We start from the raw sequence: 16690 nt of genomic DNA, 5'->3' as shown, positions 1-16690 counted from the left end.
TCTTCTCTCTGTAGTCTCATATCCTCCTTTGGCTTGCAGTACCATCTGTATGCTGATGACACTCAAATTTATCTGTCCACCCCTGACCTGTCTCCCTCAGTCCTGGATAAGGTCTTATTCTGCCTGTCAGCCATCTCATCATGGATGTCTGACCGATTCCTGAAACTCAACCTGGATAAAACACAACTCATCTGCTTCCCCCTTCATATTCCAAATCTCTCCCTGACATATTCCTAACAGTTAACAACACTGTTATTGGCCCCCCCCCCTCCCCCCAGGCACGTTGTCTTGGTGTCACCTTTGACTCGGCCCTCTCATTTACCCCCCATATTCAGAACATTTCCAGGTCCTGTCACTTTCATCTGCACAACATCTCCAAAATACGCCCCTACCTGTCCCCTGGGACCACCAAACTCATTGTACATGCTCTTATCATCTCTCGTCTAGACTACTGCAACATCCTCCTCTCTGGTATTCCACTAACCCAACTCTCTCCTCTAAAATCTATTATGAATGCTGCAGCCAGACTCATCCATCCTTCCCTCCGCTCCTCTTCTGATGCATCTCTTTGTAGTTCTCTCCATTGGCTTCCATTTCACCTTAGGATCAAATTCAAGCTCCTGTGCTTTGCTTTCAAATCCCTCCACAATTATTGTCCCACCTACATTTCTGACCTGGTAAAAAAGTACCCCCCCAGCCCCTCTCTCCGCTCCTCCAATGACCTACTAGTGGCTTTCTCACTTTTAACCTCATCACACGCACGGATACAAGACTTCCCCAGAGCTGCCCCAACTCTTCCTCATCCTATTCGGCTTGCTTGTACTTTCTGCTCAAGAGCGCTCAAAACCCATTTTTTCAAACTTGCCAACCCATCTTCTTCTGTCTTTTGAAACCATCATTACATCCCACCACTACATATCCCCCTCCTATTGTGTGTAAATTCCCCCACCTACTAGATTGTAAGCTCCTCGGGGCAGGGTCCTGTCCTCCTGTATCACTGTCTGTATTAGTCTGTCATTTGCAACCCCTATTTAATGTACAGTGATGCGTAATATGTTGGTGCTATATAAATCCTGTTTATTATTATTATTAAAAATAATAATAATCTCCCTGGTGGGAAACAAACAAAAACCTTACTGGAGTTTTTGACTCTATAGCACTCTTTCAAAAACAATACAAAATGTCTTTAGATCTATTTTAGTTCATATTTCTATACATTTTTCATATATTTATCTGCTAAGACTGTGGTTACAATTTATCTGATGCAGCACTGGCACCCTGTGTTCAAACACCATCAAGGTGATAAGTTCATGGAGAATGTATGTCACTACTAAATTACATTTATTTTTTGCAATTACTATTGATATTTCCCATTTTCCTAAATTAAGCAGCTTCCAACCAAATAGGTCCTATTCTTACAATGCTTGTGTGGCTTTGGTAGGGACATTGTTAAAATGAAAATATTCTATAAGATTTTATATTCAATATCCAACTTTTATGTATTTTATTTACCTGTAAAATCTTTACTTAAGCTACGTACACATTTCCAATTATTATTGTTGGAAAATGAACGACGAACGATCCTGCACGATATCTACGAACGATCGTATAGCACCGATCCTGCACATAGAGATAACGACACGATCGTTCGTAGATATTGTACACACAATAGATACGATCGTTTGATCGATAGAGGAACTATGTGCACGACAGGAAAGTGAACGGACGTTCGTTCATCACGCATGCTCAGCCCGTGGACGATCAACGAACGACCGTACACACGAACGATGTTCAACGATCGTCGTCCAATCCGATCCGCCGGTCCGGTCGTTCGTTTCCAACGACTTTCCTCGTTCGTCGGCGTCGTTGGTTACTTTTTTACGAACGATTTTTTGCCCAATCGATCGTTCGTCGTTCGTTTTGAACGATAAAAATTGGAAGTGTGTACGCACCTTTAGACATCCCAAAGCTCTGAGATTGCTTCTGGGAACCAAGTAAACTTTCTAGCAACTTCAAAAGCACATTGCATGTAAATAAATAATTTCTGGAAAAAAAAACACAAGTAAGCTTGTAAAATACTAGTAAAAATATTTTCTGTGCCTTTTCTAGCAATGTTTAAAGTAACAAAAGTAACAGGGTCTCTTTTTTGTAATCTTTACTGGTTTATTTATTTGTTTGTTTAATATTTCCCTGCATGTGATTGCATGTTGAGCACAATAACTTTGTAAATGAAGCATTTTAAGTTGAAAAATGTTCCTGATTTTTGCTATTTTCAATTTAGGAACCTATAACCAGCACATTTTTACAAGTGTTTTTTTGTTGACAAAGTTATAATGTTTTTATCTTACTGATTTTTCTATTCTCTGAAGTCTACAGATCAGTCATTATAACATATGTTCTAAGTCCGAAAACACATAAATCAATAACTGCCGACATACACTGGCTTTTTCTGCTTACTTTTCTGATCACAAACTATAAAAACTGGAAGGTGACTTTTTCTTGTCATTATTAAAGGTTGGGAAATAATGTCCAACATTAAAATTATGGCATTATTTAATTGAAGGGTAATTCAAGTTCAGTAAAAATTTAAAATGAATGCCATAGGTTCCTGTTTGAGCCTGTTGTTGATGGGCTGGTGATTTAGAAATCAGTAAGAAAATAGTTATTTATTGTGCAAAAACATATTAGTTCAAATCCCAGTTTAGTATATTTGACACATTTTACTAAGAATGTTTCTGCTTTAAGTAAGTAATGAATCATTTTGTAATAATATTATGTTACAAAATAAAAATATTTTGTTACATTTCTTAGTGCTAATTATGTTATTTAAATTAGCTAAAAGAGAAGAAGGGTTTTCCAGTTTGGCAGATTATCTGCCTACCCCCTTTATAATAATATAATATGCTGCATGATGAGAACTAGTAACACACATTGTCACAGAAAGCCAGGGGTAAAGACAACCAGGAGTGGAGATCATAACACCGGAGTCCTAAAAACATTTAAAAAAATTGGCCGTGCAACCAGACAGCCTATAGTCTAAACTTAGGTATCAGTAAACTCTAAAAATCTCACTTATTTTTATTTTTTTAAATATTTGTAAAGGTTAAACTGTTAAAGATGAGATTTCCCTTCATTTCGTTAAGATTTTTCCTGGAAGGGATACAGAAAGCAATATATACTTGACACAGCTCGGTAACCCTTTACTACTCTATCCAAAACAAATAGTTTGGGCTGGGGTCACATAAGAAGCAGGGGCTAAATATTTAATACAGTATCAGCAGATAAAATGAAGTAATTAGCCAGACATTTTACTTTTATTTTACACTGTTATAACTGCCTATCTCAAACTATAGAAGGCCGAAACATGCTCATCCACCAGGAATGCAAAGCCTTTAAAAAGATCATTATTACCTATTTAGCATGAACATTTATTCTCAAAACACTGGGACCTCTGATGTAATCTTCTAAATCCTTTTTTACTATCCTCCCAAATTAACCTTCTACTCTTGGAATGAGCTTAGGAAACTCCCTTGTTGTTTAGTATTGACCATATAATGAAGTGAATTCAATAAACAAATTCAGGGCAGTTCTTATTTTCTTATTTTATTATATTTCCTATTTTTAAGAGGTGTGAATGGTTTGTAGAGATGTAAAGCACTGTCCTAAAAGAGATAGTTGTATGAAATCTAACACGTGCACTGAGAAAGGGCCTTTCTTGTACATTTTTCTGCTGGTATCAATTCATACAAACTTCAAATACTTAACTGTACTTACAACTAAAAATAGTATGCATTAATATATACGTTTTGTATTATCAAAAAAATAACCTTTTTTTGCCTTAACTAACCTCACAGGACTCACAGGATAGAAATCTATAGTGCACTGAGTATATTTAAAAACCAATTATAATACCTATTTTTTCATTTTCATTTTTAAGATTTTTCAGAAATGAAAATGTAGTTAGCCTATATTTAGGTATTATTTGCTTGTGATCATCCTCCACACCAAAATAGGGCTAAATTCAGATTAACATTATTTTGCTGGTGTAAAAATTCCCTACTACTATAAAACACTGTTCATAAGTGCTTGGTTTTCTCAGGCAATTGGCTCCAGAAGCATAGCAGAGCAGTGTTTTTTTTAATTCTTTTAATTGAAAAAAACTTATGGTTGCATAGGTAATTACAATTCAAGTCAATCAAGGTGGTGAGAGCACCTCTGGACGCTACATGTACCCACACGGCAATGCTGCCTCCTACCATCTGAAAATGAACGGACCCATTAGGTCCAATGTGAACCTTTTTTTGCAAGTGATTTTGAGCTTACAAACATCACTAGTCTGAACTTTTTCTAACTATTCGAGGAAGTGTTACAAATAAAATGTAACATAAATGTAATGTTAACAACCTTATTGAATTATTTTTTTCTGTCTGCTCCCATCTAGGGAGATTTCCTTCACTACCTGGCCTAAAGATACACTACAGTAAATTACTGGAAATCTATCCAAACTAAACCAAATTTTCTAGATAGATAGTTGTCCCTATTAGATAATATTACCATACCTGTTGCTCTTAAAATGTTTGATTTACATTCACTTTTTTTTCCCAAAACCTAAAAAAACTTCACACTTTATTATTACTATCCTTTAATGGTATAATTATAAATAAATGTAATATAGGTGCATAATCACTTTCCATTTGGCTCTCACTGTAATAGGACCCTTTCAATTAGATTTATTGTACATGCTCTTTGAACATTCAGTTCTGACTAAAGAGGTGCCGAGTAAAACGGAGTGGGTGTCTTATCAAATAACATGTGTGTGTTTGCCTTGTGGATTGTTGGTATTTTAAGAAATTGCAGAGTTTAATGCTGTCTTATTGAATGTTTTTAGTAGGAGCAGAAAAAAAACCAATTTTTTCTTGCACTGCTGCAGTGCCAAGAATGTCAACTTATGTAATAGCAAAGTTACATTTACCTTTTACCCCCAAAAATTTCTTATTTGGAGTACTATAATGCCACATCAGATAGATCACACCTTTACTGTCAGTTATGAATCATAGAGCACTATCACATTGTGTCATGCTACACAAGTCTATTTTTCACCATTTTCATACCTTTGTGAAAAAATATCAGTGAACAGAATGGTTAGTGTTGAGCTAAGTGAATTGCTGATACAATGTATATTATAGACCAGCTTCCTTGAGCTGTGGCCGATTGACCTTCCATGTGATGGTAACCACATAGCCAATGCCACTTGGCTGAGTCAGTAGCATGGCACCCAAAATCTTTTTAGCTATCTGAAAGGAGGAAATTCTTTCCACCGAGCAAGCCATGTAAGGTGTACTTTTTCAATTACCTTCTATGGTTTTAGTAGAGGCTCCCCAAGATGAGCTAAAAATTATTTCCAGGGTTACTCAGGGTTGAAAAAGGCTAATATAGGTTATATGTTTAAATATATTTCAGGTGCACCAAAACAATTTACCGGGGTCTTTTTTTAAAAGCAGTGACTAAAACTAATTGAAACATTCCCTCCTGAAGAATAACTTACTGCCATTGAAACAGATTGTAAACAAAAAAGTTATTCCATGCATATTTTAACTGCACACCTATGCATTTGTTTTAGATATGCAAAGAGGTGTATTCACTGAATATAAATAAAAACTGGTACAGAAATCCCCTTTGGCTGCCCATAAAACAACCTTTGGAATGTCACCGTGCTCCAAAAATAAATGCTGTATGTAATTTGCAGTTACTGAATAGTGCAAATTACCTTTGTTTTAACTGTATTTTCACTATATAAGACAGAAAAAAGACACAGAAGCTATATACTAAAAGAAGACCTTTATGTGGAGGGGCATTGTATACTAAGTTGTCAAACATGCATTTACGGCTTGGCACATCTTTCAGGTCAATTACTCAACCTGTTCAAAAATGTAAGGGAAACTAGAAAGACAAGTTTTAATGGGTCACTGTCGGGAATAATCTTTTCACACAATGGGAGGTACTGAAATATCTTGTATGTATTTTATTCTCGATGAAAAAAATGGAAGTAACATGACCTGCCGTATTATATGCCTATTCTGTTAATGGCATGCAGAAGCCTGGCATCATGTTCTCCATGATGGCTAGGGATGATGGCTGGCAGGGAAATTGGCAAGTAGTGCTTCAGGGTGACAATTGTTTTTTTTTATAGGCACAACTTCTTGAATGTATTCATGTTAATTTTGGATTTGTATATAATAAATGTCAAGTAAAATCTTGCCTCTGTAATAAGTCCTAATATGAGTGTTTTTTTTTAATTTGTAGGGATTGTAATAGAAATTTAGTGGTTATTCCAGATTTTATTACATATATTGTATTTCAAGCTTTTATTTAGGATTAAGGAAATACAAAAAAAACACAACATTTTCAAACAGCTTTGTTGTAGTACAGAGCTGCAAAATGCCTGCTATATGGAAATAGTGAAATGCCTGATCAAATCAGGTTTATTTATCAAGCATTTATTGTTGAAAATGTAATAGTGACTTGTAATAGTTGTTTTAGTGTAATCACTTGTAATAGTGACCTATTGCTGGTTTGTATTTACAGTAATAGACTAATCTTGCAGTAATTAGTTACTTCGGTTGAGTCAGAGCAGTGCTTAATAAATTCCACTGTGCTCCAGGATGACCATCAGCTGCTATTTTTATGTAGTATTCAGGCTGTTGATATAGCTAATATGGTGATATTAAATTTGGATTTAGTACATTTTCTAGATTGTTACTGATAACTGACAGTGCCAGTAAAGCTTTATTATTTATAGACAGCTACCTACAGTAAATACAGTTCTGGAAATGGAGTGCATGGTATAGTGGCAGTATTACTGAAATAGTTAAGCTACAACATTACACAAAATAATTACTTAAGTTTTTAGTTATAGTACATAGCAAAGGATTTCCATCTAAAAAAAAGTAAACCCTCTAAACTAAATTGAACTCCAGGAAAACAACAAATACACTGATGAAAAACATATCTTGGAAAAATTGTCTGTATTTGGGTTCGTATTTTTGTCCATTCTTTCTGAGTTACACAATTTAGCCACACATTGGTACAGGGATCTTTGAGGATACCAGTGTTAGAATTATCATATGCAAATTAATTGTTGACAGCCATGTTATTGAAACAATGATGGCAAATTTAAAAAAAACAAACAGTAGCGTGACTTTCCTGTTCCTGTAACTCCAAAAAAGGCTTCTATGCTTTTTCAACATTTTTCCTTACAAATTGGCATTTGATGTATGTCACACCAAAACATGTTGCAATCTCAACAAGGTGCTAAGAAACCGGGCATTAATAAATTACCAATAGTGAAGGTTTATGTTGCATGTACATTTTACTAATATAGTGCTACCAGTATATACAGTACTTAAAACAAGAATCTACAACAAAAGAAAAGTCCATGATGATAAAGTTAAACTAGTATACTGGATACTGGAGGATACTACATTTTCTGTCTGTAAGTGGGTACAGTCTAAATGTTTAAATGTCATTCATCTGATCAATAATATAACAGCTCAGACCGGATGTCACTAGCATTGGACAACCGAACAACATGCTCTGAATCCCAAGCAGTGTTCCCCTGGTCTTGAGGATACCACTGCCCATTATTTTGATGCTGTGTTGTTACAGTGCCAATGTGTGCCACCTGCACTTCAGCCACCAGCTTTTGTTTAGATATATATCTTGCCTTGACATGCCTTGCCTTGAAATGTCGCATGAAACAGATGTATGTACGAGCGGGTGCTAAGAAGTTCCTGGCTTTGCCCCTTTCCAGATGAAATAGAAAAATGAGTGTGGGGGCATATGACAGCCTAATATCTTAGTATGTAACTGTGCAAATATCAGGTATTTGCGATTCTTAACTGTTTTTTCTTTTAGTGAGAAGCTGTGATGGCAGAGGCACAAGAAGCAAGCTTCACGTTGATGGAGTTACGGGCTGTCATGAAGTTTTTGTTTCTCCAGGAAAAGAAAGGACACTTCTCCCCCAGTGTTTGTGACATCTCAGTGTGAATGTCCTTTTCTGACTTTCCTGGAGAAACAAAACTTCATGACGACCCGTAACTCCAATGACGTGAAACTTGCTTGTTCTTCTGCCATCACAGCTTCTCACTAAAAGAAAAACAGTTTAAAGAAAAGACCTGATATTTGCACAGTTACAGACTAAGATATTAGGGTGTCGTATGCCCCCACACTCATTTTTCTTTTTCACTTGGTAGGGGGCAAAGCCAGGAACTTCTCAACACCCCCTCGTAAAAGAAAACCAATTCACAGCACAGAGTAATATTTATAAACTGTGTAGTTTTGGGCTGGTTCAGTAACCGCTGTAAATTGTTTTAATTCCTATCATGGGAGGATTACAATCTAGCCTGCTTTTGTAATTTCACTCTTGAAGTGCTCACATAAAGTAAGGACTTTAAAATAATTTATTTAATGATGAATACAGGATTGTACCTTACTTTACTAAGTGAAAAAAAGAACCCTCTGCATTTTTTTAATTGTTTGTTACTAGCTAGTTTAGAGCATCCCCCTGGAACCTTCCTTCCTAATTAATGAAGTAACCTTTCTAGTACCTAATAAATACAGATAAATATTTGGGATATCTCCTATATATATATATTAACATACAATTTTTACTGTACTTAAATAAAATGGCAGTTTTAGGTTTGGTACTCCTTATGTAATGCTACTTTGCCCGGTTTAAAAAAAAATCTAAATTATGGTTCCAGTAAATTTAGATTTTTGATAGGTATGTCCAATAAAGTTTTCAAATAATAAATAAATAAACAGACTACACAAAAGCAAAATAAAATCAAAGCAGAGTTCTGAAATATCTATAAAATGTATAAATCTATAAAAAATGTGCTTAGGTAAATAGAATTGGAACCCTACCTGAGGCAATGGGCTTGCAGGTTTGGTGAGAATTCCTCCCACATATACGACATTTGGAAGCGTAGGTCTTGGGAATTCCAGAGCAACGTCAGTACAAAGCATCCACAGAGAGCTTCCCTGCACCAATTCATACATGGATTTTGAAGGCAAAACATTATATTTCCTCATTATCCTTTCATATTTTGGTAAGACTAGGAAATTTACTCCAAAACGAGAGACAAGATAAACAACTGTATTCTTAATTCTATCCAGGAGGTTCATACGGTCTGTGAGAAGAGAGTTGAATTCTGGAACATATGATAAAGGTGCTGGCGCTCCAACTTCAGCTGGGTACCAAAGTCCGGTAGAAAAAACAGCATACTTCGCCTCCAGAATATTGGCTATGACAAATCCACACATCTCATTGGGGTCTACAAGTACCAAGTCATACTTTTCCTTCTTCAGATGCTCCATCAGTTCCTTGTTACCCACCATTATATCACAGTTCTTTGAATAGTGATCAAGAATATCAAACAGTTCTAACGCAGTAAACCTCCCAGAAAATATATTCTTCATTTTGGACTGTAAAAATTCATCTGATGATGTGCTGGTAAAAATCCCTGGGTATCGCTGAATGTTGTAATGACTTGATGGTTGAATGTCTCTTCCTTCAGATACAAGAAACTCAGTTTGATGGCCCTTGTCTTTTAAAGCAATGGCCATTGTTTTAAATATATACAGATGGCTTTCAAACATAATTGGCGGGACAACAAGAATTTTGGCAGACATTGTTAATCCAAGAGAGACCCACAAGCAGATGATAGACATAAAGGACCTCATGGCTGTGGTTAGAAAAAAAAATGAGATAATGACAATGTTTTGCAATTAATGTTTTACAATTACATTGAAGGTCATATATAAAAAAGTTTATACACTGCACTGATTAACTAAATAAATAATTTCTTACTTTACAACATTTACAGAATTCCTATGTAGCAACAGAAAATGCAAACATTGAGATATGTGTAATAACTAGAATGCATCATTTAGAACATGTAAAAAACAATAACCTTAAATCTACTGTTTTTATGGACGCTGTCAGTTTGCACATTTCTATTGTCCCCCTGGTAGCTATATCTCTGTTCCTCTTGAAGGGTTTGAGAACCCCTATGACAGAGGATCACACAGTTGGTCATATGTATGCGAAGGTGCATACAGTAAAGCATGCATGTAATGTTTACAACTTTATTATCACAAACCTATGAACTACTCACAATTTGAAATACTATCCTCTGTAACCAAAAAAAATCATCAAGTTGGATTAGCAATCTTGTTGCTGATAGCAAAAAATGGAAACAATAACCAGCTCCTAAAGCATCACTTCTTCAAAGCCTGAAGCAGTATTGTTCATTCACTTCTCTTTTGCTTGTGAGCGATATTCTGCACTAATAGGTGGAAGGCAATTCCAGAGGACTATATATGTAGTCTCTTCAGCAATCCTGTTGGTAATGAGTGGCTACCAGTTAGGGGACTGATAATCACTGTAAGTGCTTGTTCAGTTTACCATAAAAGTTTGGGGAAAAAAATCTAAAACTAGTTAGTTTATATTGGTGAATATGTTTTTGGTGTTTATGTGCATCTGTGTAAATACATAATATTGATAAAAAAAATTAATGCTAAATGCTATAATGAGTTAAGTGAAAGTCGTACAATCCTGCCACTGCTGTTGAGTCCTATTGCTGACACTGAATGTAGTCTGGTATGTGGGATAAATATTTGCTGGCTTTGTTTAAAATATCAGACAAGCACAATGCACTGCCTCCACTTATTGTCTGTTTGCCTAAACCACAAATTGACATCAGGCCCACTAAATAATTAGGCAGCTTCAGAATTTGTGATACTGTATGTTGTGTAATAAAAAGGGATATTACTCCTTTCTGGTGTGGTAAGTTTCAAAAATACTAACACAAAGTATCTTTAAATTTATTTGAGGGTATAAGAAAAAGGGGACCCATTAAAAGTCTTGAAGTGTTAGGTGGTTTGCAGCTCCTATCTCACTAACATAAGTTGCATACTGAAACAAAAGGAAAACCACATGGCCCCAGCCAATTAGCTATGGGGAGGCAGGCAGGGTATTTATTGATGCAATCAGTAGAAAAAAAATGTATATTTTAAAAATTGGCAGGTAGATAAATTAGTGATGATATAGTAGCCTAGTACAAATTATTTTTAAATTTTAATCTGAATTTAGGTTTGATAAAATAAGTGAATCTGAGGTGAACATAGCGAGATCAGCAGTCCAACATTCAAGTCGTGTATCAAAATGATTGTTCAAATTAAAACTGAATTCATTTATTTCAGATTCTCTCTCAAATAGGTGCCAAATCCAAATCCCTGTTTACAATTCAGCTTGTAATGTTAATGCAGAGTCAGAGAAAGTTATGATGCACACACTTTCACAACAGCATCATCATAACTTGATAATACTCAACTATATCAGTATATGCTATACTCCCTGAATAACACACATACAAAATCACACTGCAATATGGAAAGGCATAAATCTTATTTACCAATGCTTGAACAAGCTTAAGGAAGAGAAGCTTATCACTGTGTGATGCCTCCCTTTATTATTCATTGACAGCCAAGTTAATTCATAGGTTGGTGTCCAATTAATGTTCCAGTCAGGGGTGTCAAACTCTGGCCCACAACTTTTTTTTGGCCCCCAAAGGAATCCTAAATATGAATTGCAGCTGACCTGGCGCTGCATCTAAAGAGTGGCGCTACTACAATTCACAGCATCACTCACGTCTAAAGACCAGCGGCCTCTCTGCCTATGCGCGGCCCTGCATTGGACTGTTTTATAGACACAGGGAATTGAAGTAGAGGTGCTATTTTAGTGAAGAGGGAGTTCCAGCTACTCATAACATTATGCCCCGCATTGGACTGTTTTCTTGATGCAGGAAATTGTAGTAGCGGTGCGATTTCAGTTTCAAGTTTGGCCCGCGACTTTGTCTAAGTTTTTAATTTTGGCCCACTGTGTATTTGAGTTTGACACCCCTGGTTTAAATACAGAGAAAACAAATAAATTATCTGGGTTTGCTATCTGAAAGGGTTTGCTGAATGACATGACTGGCTCATATATGAAGACACATACATATAATATATATTCTTACATAACAATATAAAAAATATAGTTTGACATGTTGTGCTGACTGATACTAGTGGTGTGAAATTAGGACATTTGAAACAAAGCTGGATCTAACAAGGTAAATGAATATACCCTTTATTTAGCAGTATCTATCCTACTAGGGTTTCGCAGTCTACATTTTTCAATCCCCTCAGTAACTTCTGTATTTGCAGAGCATGTAGACTTTTCTACCTCATCCTATAATACAAGTCTTCCAACTATTTTTTTTTTTTTCAATAATTATACAAGCACAAACTATGATACAACCTTGCCCACAACTCAGAAAATACCAATTTGTTTTTGGGTTGTAAGGTAAAGTATAGTGAACCTGATGCACATAACCAATGCAAATAAGTACATTTAAAAATGGTAAAGCTTTTGTCTTCTTTTTGGGTGGAGCGCTACTAAAGCATACTGTACATATTCCAGTTTATTAGGGCATGTTACCAAGTGGAGGCCTTTATTAGTTTGCTTTTATTGACTAAATGATAAGAACATCTAAAATAATTTCATTGTTGTCTAACTTTGGTAAAGTTTATCCTCACAATTTTGATGGCTGTTGTTTCCTGGGATAGGACTATTAACATTATTTCATAAACAACCACAGCAGCAGCAAAATGAACATCTACTTTAAGGTACATAATGGATGGATACTCTGGAACTCTCTGGTCCTTGTCGAAATGAATAATTGGAGCTGCATGTAACTAATGAAAACAGCTGAGATAGGCATACCAACACAGATACACTATTCAGCAATAATTAATGAAAAGCTTATGTTTAATAAACTATACTAATATGAACAAGTTACCATATCATTTCCTGATAATTGCAAAGGAATATACTGCAATAATTACTAAACCACACTGACAGCACAGCAAAACTGTCATAGTGCAAAGGTTACAACTGACAACAGTACAGAATGGGTCTGCAATCTGCGTTAAATCCTCCCTGTCCAGGTGGTAGAGTGTATTAAACTGCAAAAGGGGGAAAAGTTTGGTGTGCTACATGGAGACAAGTGGGGGTAGGGGGCTTGGTTAAAGGCATGGAGGAGAATACTGACTTCCAGAAGTCTTTCTCCTGGATTGTGACTGACAGATGTACAATGTTTGGGTTTTTTACTTGTAAAAAATAAATGCTTTAATCTTTTAAATAAAAAGATTAGCAGACAAAACAGAGAGTGAAGAGTGATGAAAGTGACATTTTATGAGTGTAAAAAAAGCTTTAAAGTTTCTGAAAGGTGGCAGAATGAGAACAACAAAGTTTGGAGTGTCAGATAATTTAAAACGTGGAAGTGTACTGCTCTGAGCACTTACAGGTTCACAGCTGCCATATAACAGGAACAAAAAAAAAGGTAAGTGCAGAGAGACATCAGAGATCCCTGATATTTCATTTGTGAGAAGGAAGGACGGAAGGAAGGAAGGAAGGAAGGAAGGAAGGAAGGAAGACATGTATCATGTAATGCACAATTCTGGGTGATGTAGTCTATTAACACATCAGCATGTGCAATTTTGAGGCTGGACATGTTTGGTATCTATTTATAGATTTTATCTATTTATGCACTATTATACTTATGCAACATAAGTGTACTTTTTGTAACTGCTACCATTTTATTCTTGTTGCTTTATTTTATTCACTTCTTTCAGAAAAGATGTAATGTTTTGAGGGTTTTGAGTAATATTTAGGCATTAAATGGGTATTCCAACATAACTGCTCAAAAAAAAGTCCCTGAAGCAAAAGGGTTTAAGACCAGTCTAAAAGGAACCCATGAACTTTATACACATTCTTGTTATTCTATACTATAGTTACACCTATATCCTAACCCTGTATTCTAGGATAACCCCATCCTATATGCTACAGAATTCTTTGTTCAAAACACATACAATATACAGCAAAACAACTGAGCTTTTTTGGCAAATTACTGGCTGTTTAATACCTCCTACCCCAACAATGATGTACTTGTATGCTGAAAATGCAAAGTAATTAGTATATATTTTGTCCACATACATGTAAACAAGATGAAAAAGCACCCACAAAAAGCTGAATTTACAGAAATGATTGATGAATAAATTCCATTAGATTAATATTTTGCTTCAATGTGAGGAATCAAAATAGCTTTTGGATCTCACATGCGATAACTTGATCACATGCCTAATATTACTTCTATGTGTAGAATTATGTGTAAAAATACGTAGAATTATTTGCTGATTATTCATTTTTTTACCTGTGTGGTCTATATGGAATAAAAACAAATTATATATCAGGGTAACATAAACTAATACAGGTATACATATGAACTCTAGTGAGCACTTTAAATGTACCCTAAACCTCCCTCTACTTCTCCTGTGTGGTGTCTTTAGTACTTAATCACCTTGACCCCCCCCCCCCCCCCCTTATACTACAGAGGCTGTAAAAGATCTTTCCTGAGGAACCATTCAGAAGCATTACGGCCATTTCCTCATCAGACGCTCACTGCTGCCTATTAATTCTCTATAGAACTGCTGCCAACATAAACTACTGCCAGTGGCAGGGAGTTCCTTGTTTGAGGAACTGGTAAATGCACCTCAACCTCACTGCCAGTCAGATTATAGCCTAAAGTGCACAATAATTATATATTCTTTCCAGCAAATGTGTGTTATTACCATTATACAACCACTTGTACACAATAAATCCAATATCTAAAATGATGCGTTCAAATTTAAAGTTTTAAAACTTGTGGGGTAATTATGAGGTATTTTTTCTTTGCTGTAGATAGAGGTTAAATGGGGTTACTACTCTCTGTGTTCCAAGAAGATAGAAAAAGTTTGAATTCTTTACAGTGCCCTACCTACCAATTTACATAACAAAGTAAGTGAATGCAATTACTTGCCTAATAAACAACACATTAACCTGAAAATCTTCCTTCTTTTAAGGTGAATAAGACATACTGCCTATTGTTTGGAAAAATAATCTTTTATCTGTATCATTTAACTTGCTTAACATGATGTATAAAACACAATAAATTTATAGGTATGGCAGCTTTGTCAGTTAATTTCATATCGCTTCAGTTATGCTAATATATATGCTAACTAAAACAAGGGAAAAATAGGTTACAAGTGAATGAACTATACACACCTTTTCTCTTTTATTGGCATTTTTATTTACTCAAATATTCTACCACAGAGGATCCCTTGAAATAATTTCCAGATCCCAGGGAATCCCTGGTAATTATTACCATATCTACAAAGTACATATTCATAAGCAATTATTTAGGATATAAGAAGGTGCAGATAGTGAACATTCTAATGTTGTTTAACATTAATGGACAGTGTTAAAAAAAGTCCCCCCTACACTGGTGTTCAGTGAAAAAAGCACTCCTCTACAATGTCCTGATCTCGGGCATGCGCAGAAGGGGCATTTTTTCTCCTAGGTGAAAGAGATGCCAATCTCACGCATGCCCAGTGAGATCGGTTCTATTTTTCTTTCCTTCAAAGTGGCTACATCACCCGATCAGGTCAGAAATAGCGATGTGGGAAGGACCAGCGCCATTGAGGGACCTGTGGGATTAAAGTTAGGTGGGATTTTTTTGTTTTTAGTTTAGTTTTGCTTTAAAGCTCAATGCCTTTTTTTGCACGTTATGCCAGGTGTTAAAGAAAACAATAAACTCAGGTACAGTACCTAATTTCAAAGCTCTTTCTTTGCAAATCTTTTCTTCACCAGTATTTTCAGGCTCCATGATGCCCAGTGTCATTTAACTCATTGCTGGATTACCCAGCTTCACTGATAAAGTGTATCCTCTCCAGCCCTAGAGAGCTTTAATAAATCAGGCCAATTGAGTGGAAACGGGACCCAGGGGCTGTAAACATACATCTTTAGTGAAGACATAGCAGGTTCTTGGAACCCTTATAGATATTTAAATTTCCTGATGGCAATTATAAAAGTACACACTGTTTGCTTGATTGCAAGACATGAGATCAGGGTGATTTCCCAACAAAAACACTTCTAATTAAAAATTGCTTTCCTAGTGCTTAGGCTACGTCAGATGATTCTAGGCCAAAACGAGCTGCAGCGCTCATCTCGGACAAGAATCTGAGATGTGTAGAGAGGCCGTCCGACATCAATAATGGATACGCAATAAAGGGGAAGAGAGGGGAGCGCAATGGGGTGCCACTCCTTCGTTCTCACACCTCCCCTCTTCATAGAACAGAACAGCGCTTTCAGTCATTTGTTGTCATTTTCAACAACAAAAATCTAACATGTGTACGCAGCCCTAGACTGCTCATTCTTTAGAACACACGTTGGTGAGCTGCAACAGGAAGAGGAATAAAATTGGTTGCAGGCAAGGGAAGAAGGATTTCCCTGTGGGCATTTTGTTTGATTTAGTTTAGTTCTGTGACTTGCTTCTTCTTTCAGAAGTTTGAGCTCTTCAAATGACAACAAGGGCCCCAATGCAAGACACACTGAGACATTATAGTTTTACCACTGCATATTACTCACATCCTTTCCAGGCCTGTTGTTTACAAACAAATATATTGTTATCCTAAAGCTGCGTACACACTTCCAATTTTTGTCGTTGGAAAGGATCTTTCACGATCCTTTCCAACGACAAGGGAGTGCACG

General features: G+C 36.0%; 1 protein-coding gene across 2 annotated transcripts in view; it reads right to left on the bottom strand.

Moving 5' to 3' along the window:
- Window positions 1–16690, bottom strand: part of UGT8 (UDP glycosyltransferase 8) — a 41751-nt gene that overhangs the window by 17998 nt on the left and 7063 nt on the right. For both annotated transcript variants that reach the window (XM_072405764.1, XM_072405765.1), the window contains exon 2: window positions 8926–9746. In XM_072405764.1, the coding sequence (XP_072261865.1) occupies window positions 8926–9744 (819 nt within the window). In that variant the 5' untranslated portion in view covers window positions 9745–9746. The remainder of the gene's footprint in view (window positions 1–8925; window positions 9747–16690) is intronic.

The sequence above is a fragment of the Pyxicephalus adspersus genome, chromosome 3 (genome assembly GCF_032062135.1).
Source record: "Pyxicephalus adspersus chromosome 3, UCB_Pads_2.0, whole genome shotgun sequence".
Classification (NCBI taxonomy): Eukaryota; Metazoa; Chordata; class Amphibia; order Anura; family Pyxicephalidae; genus Pyxicephalus; species Pyxicephalus adspersus.
This window is presented reverse-complemented; position numbering and strand designations above follow the sequence as displayed.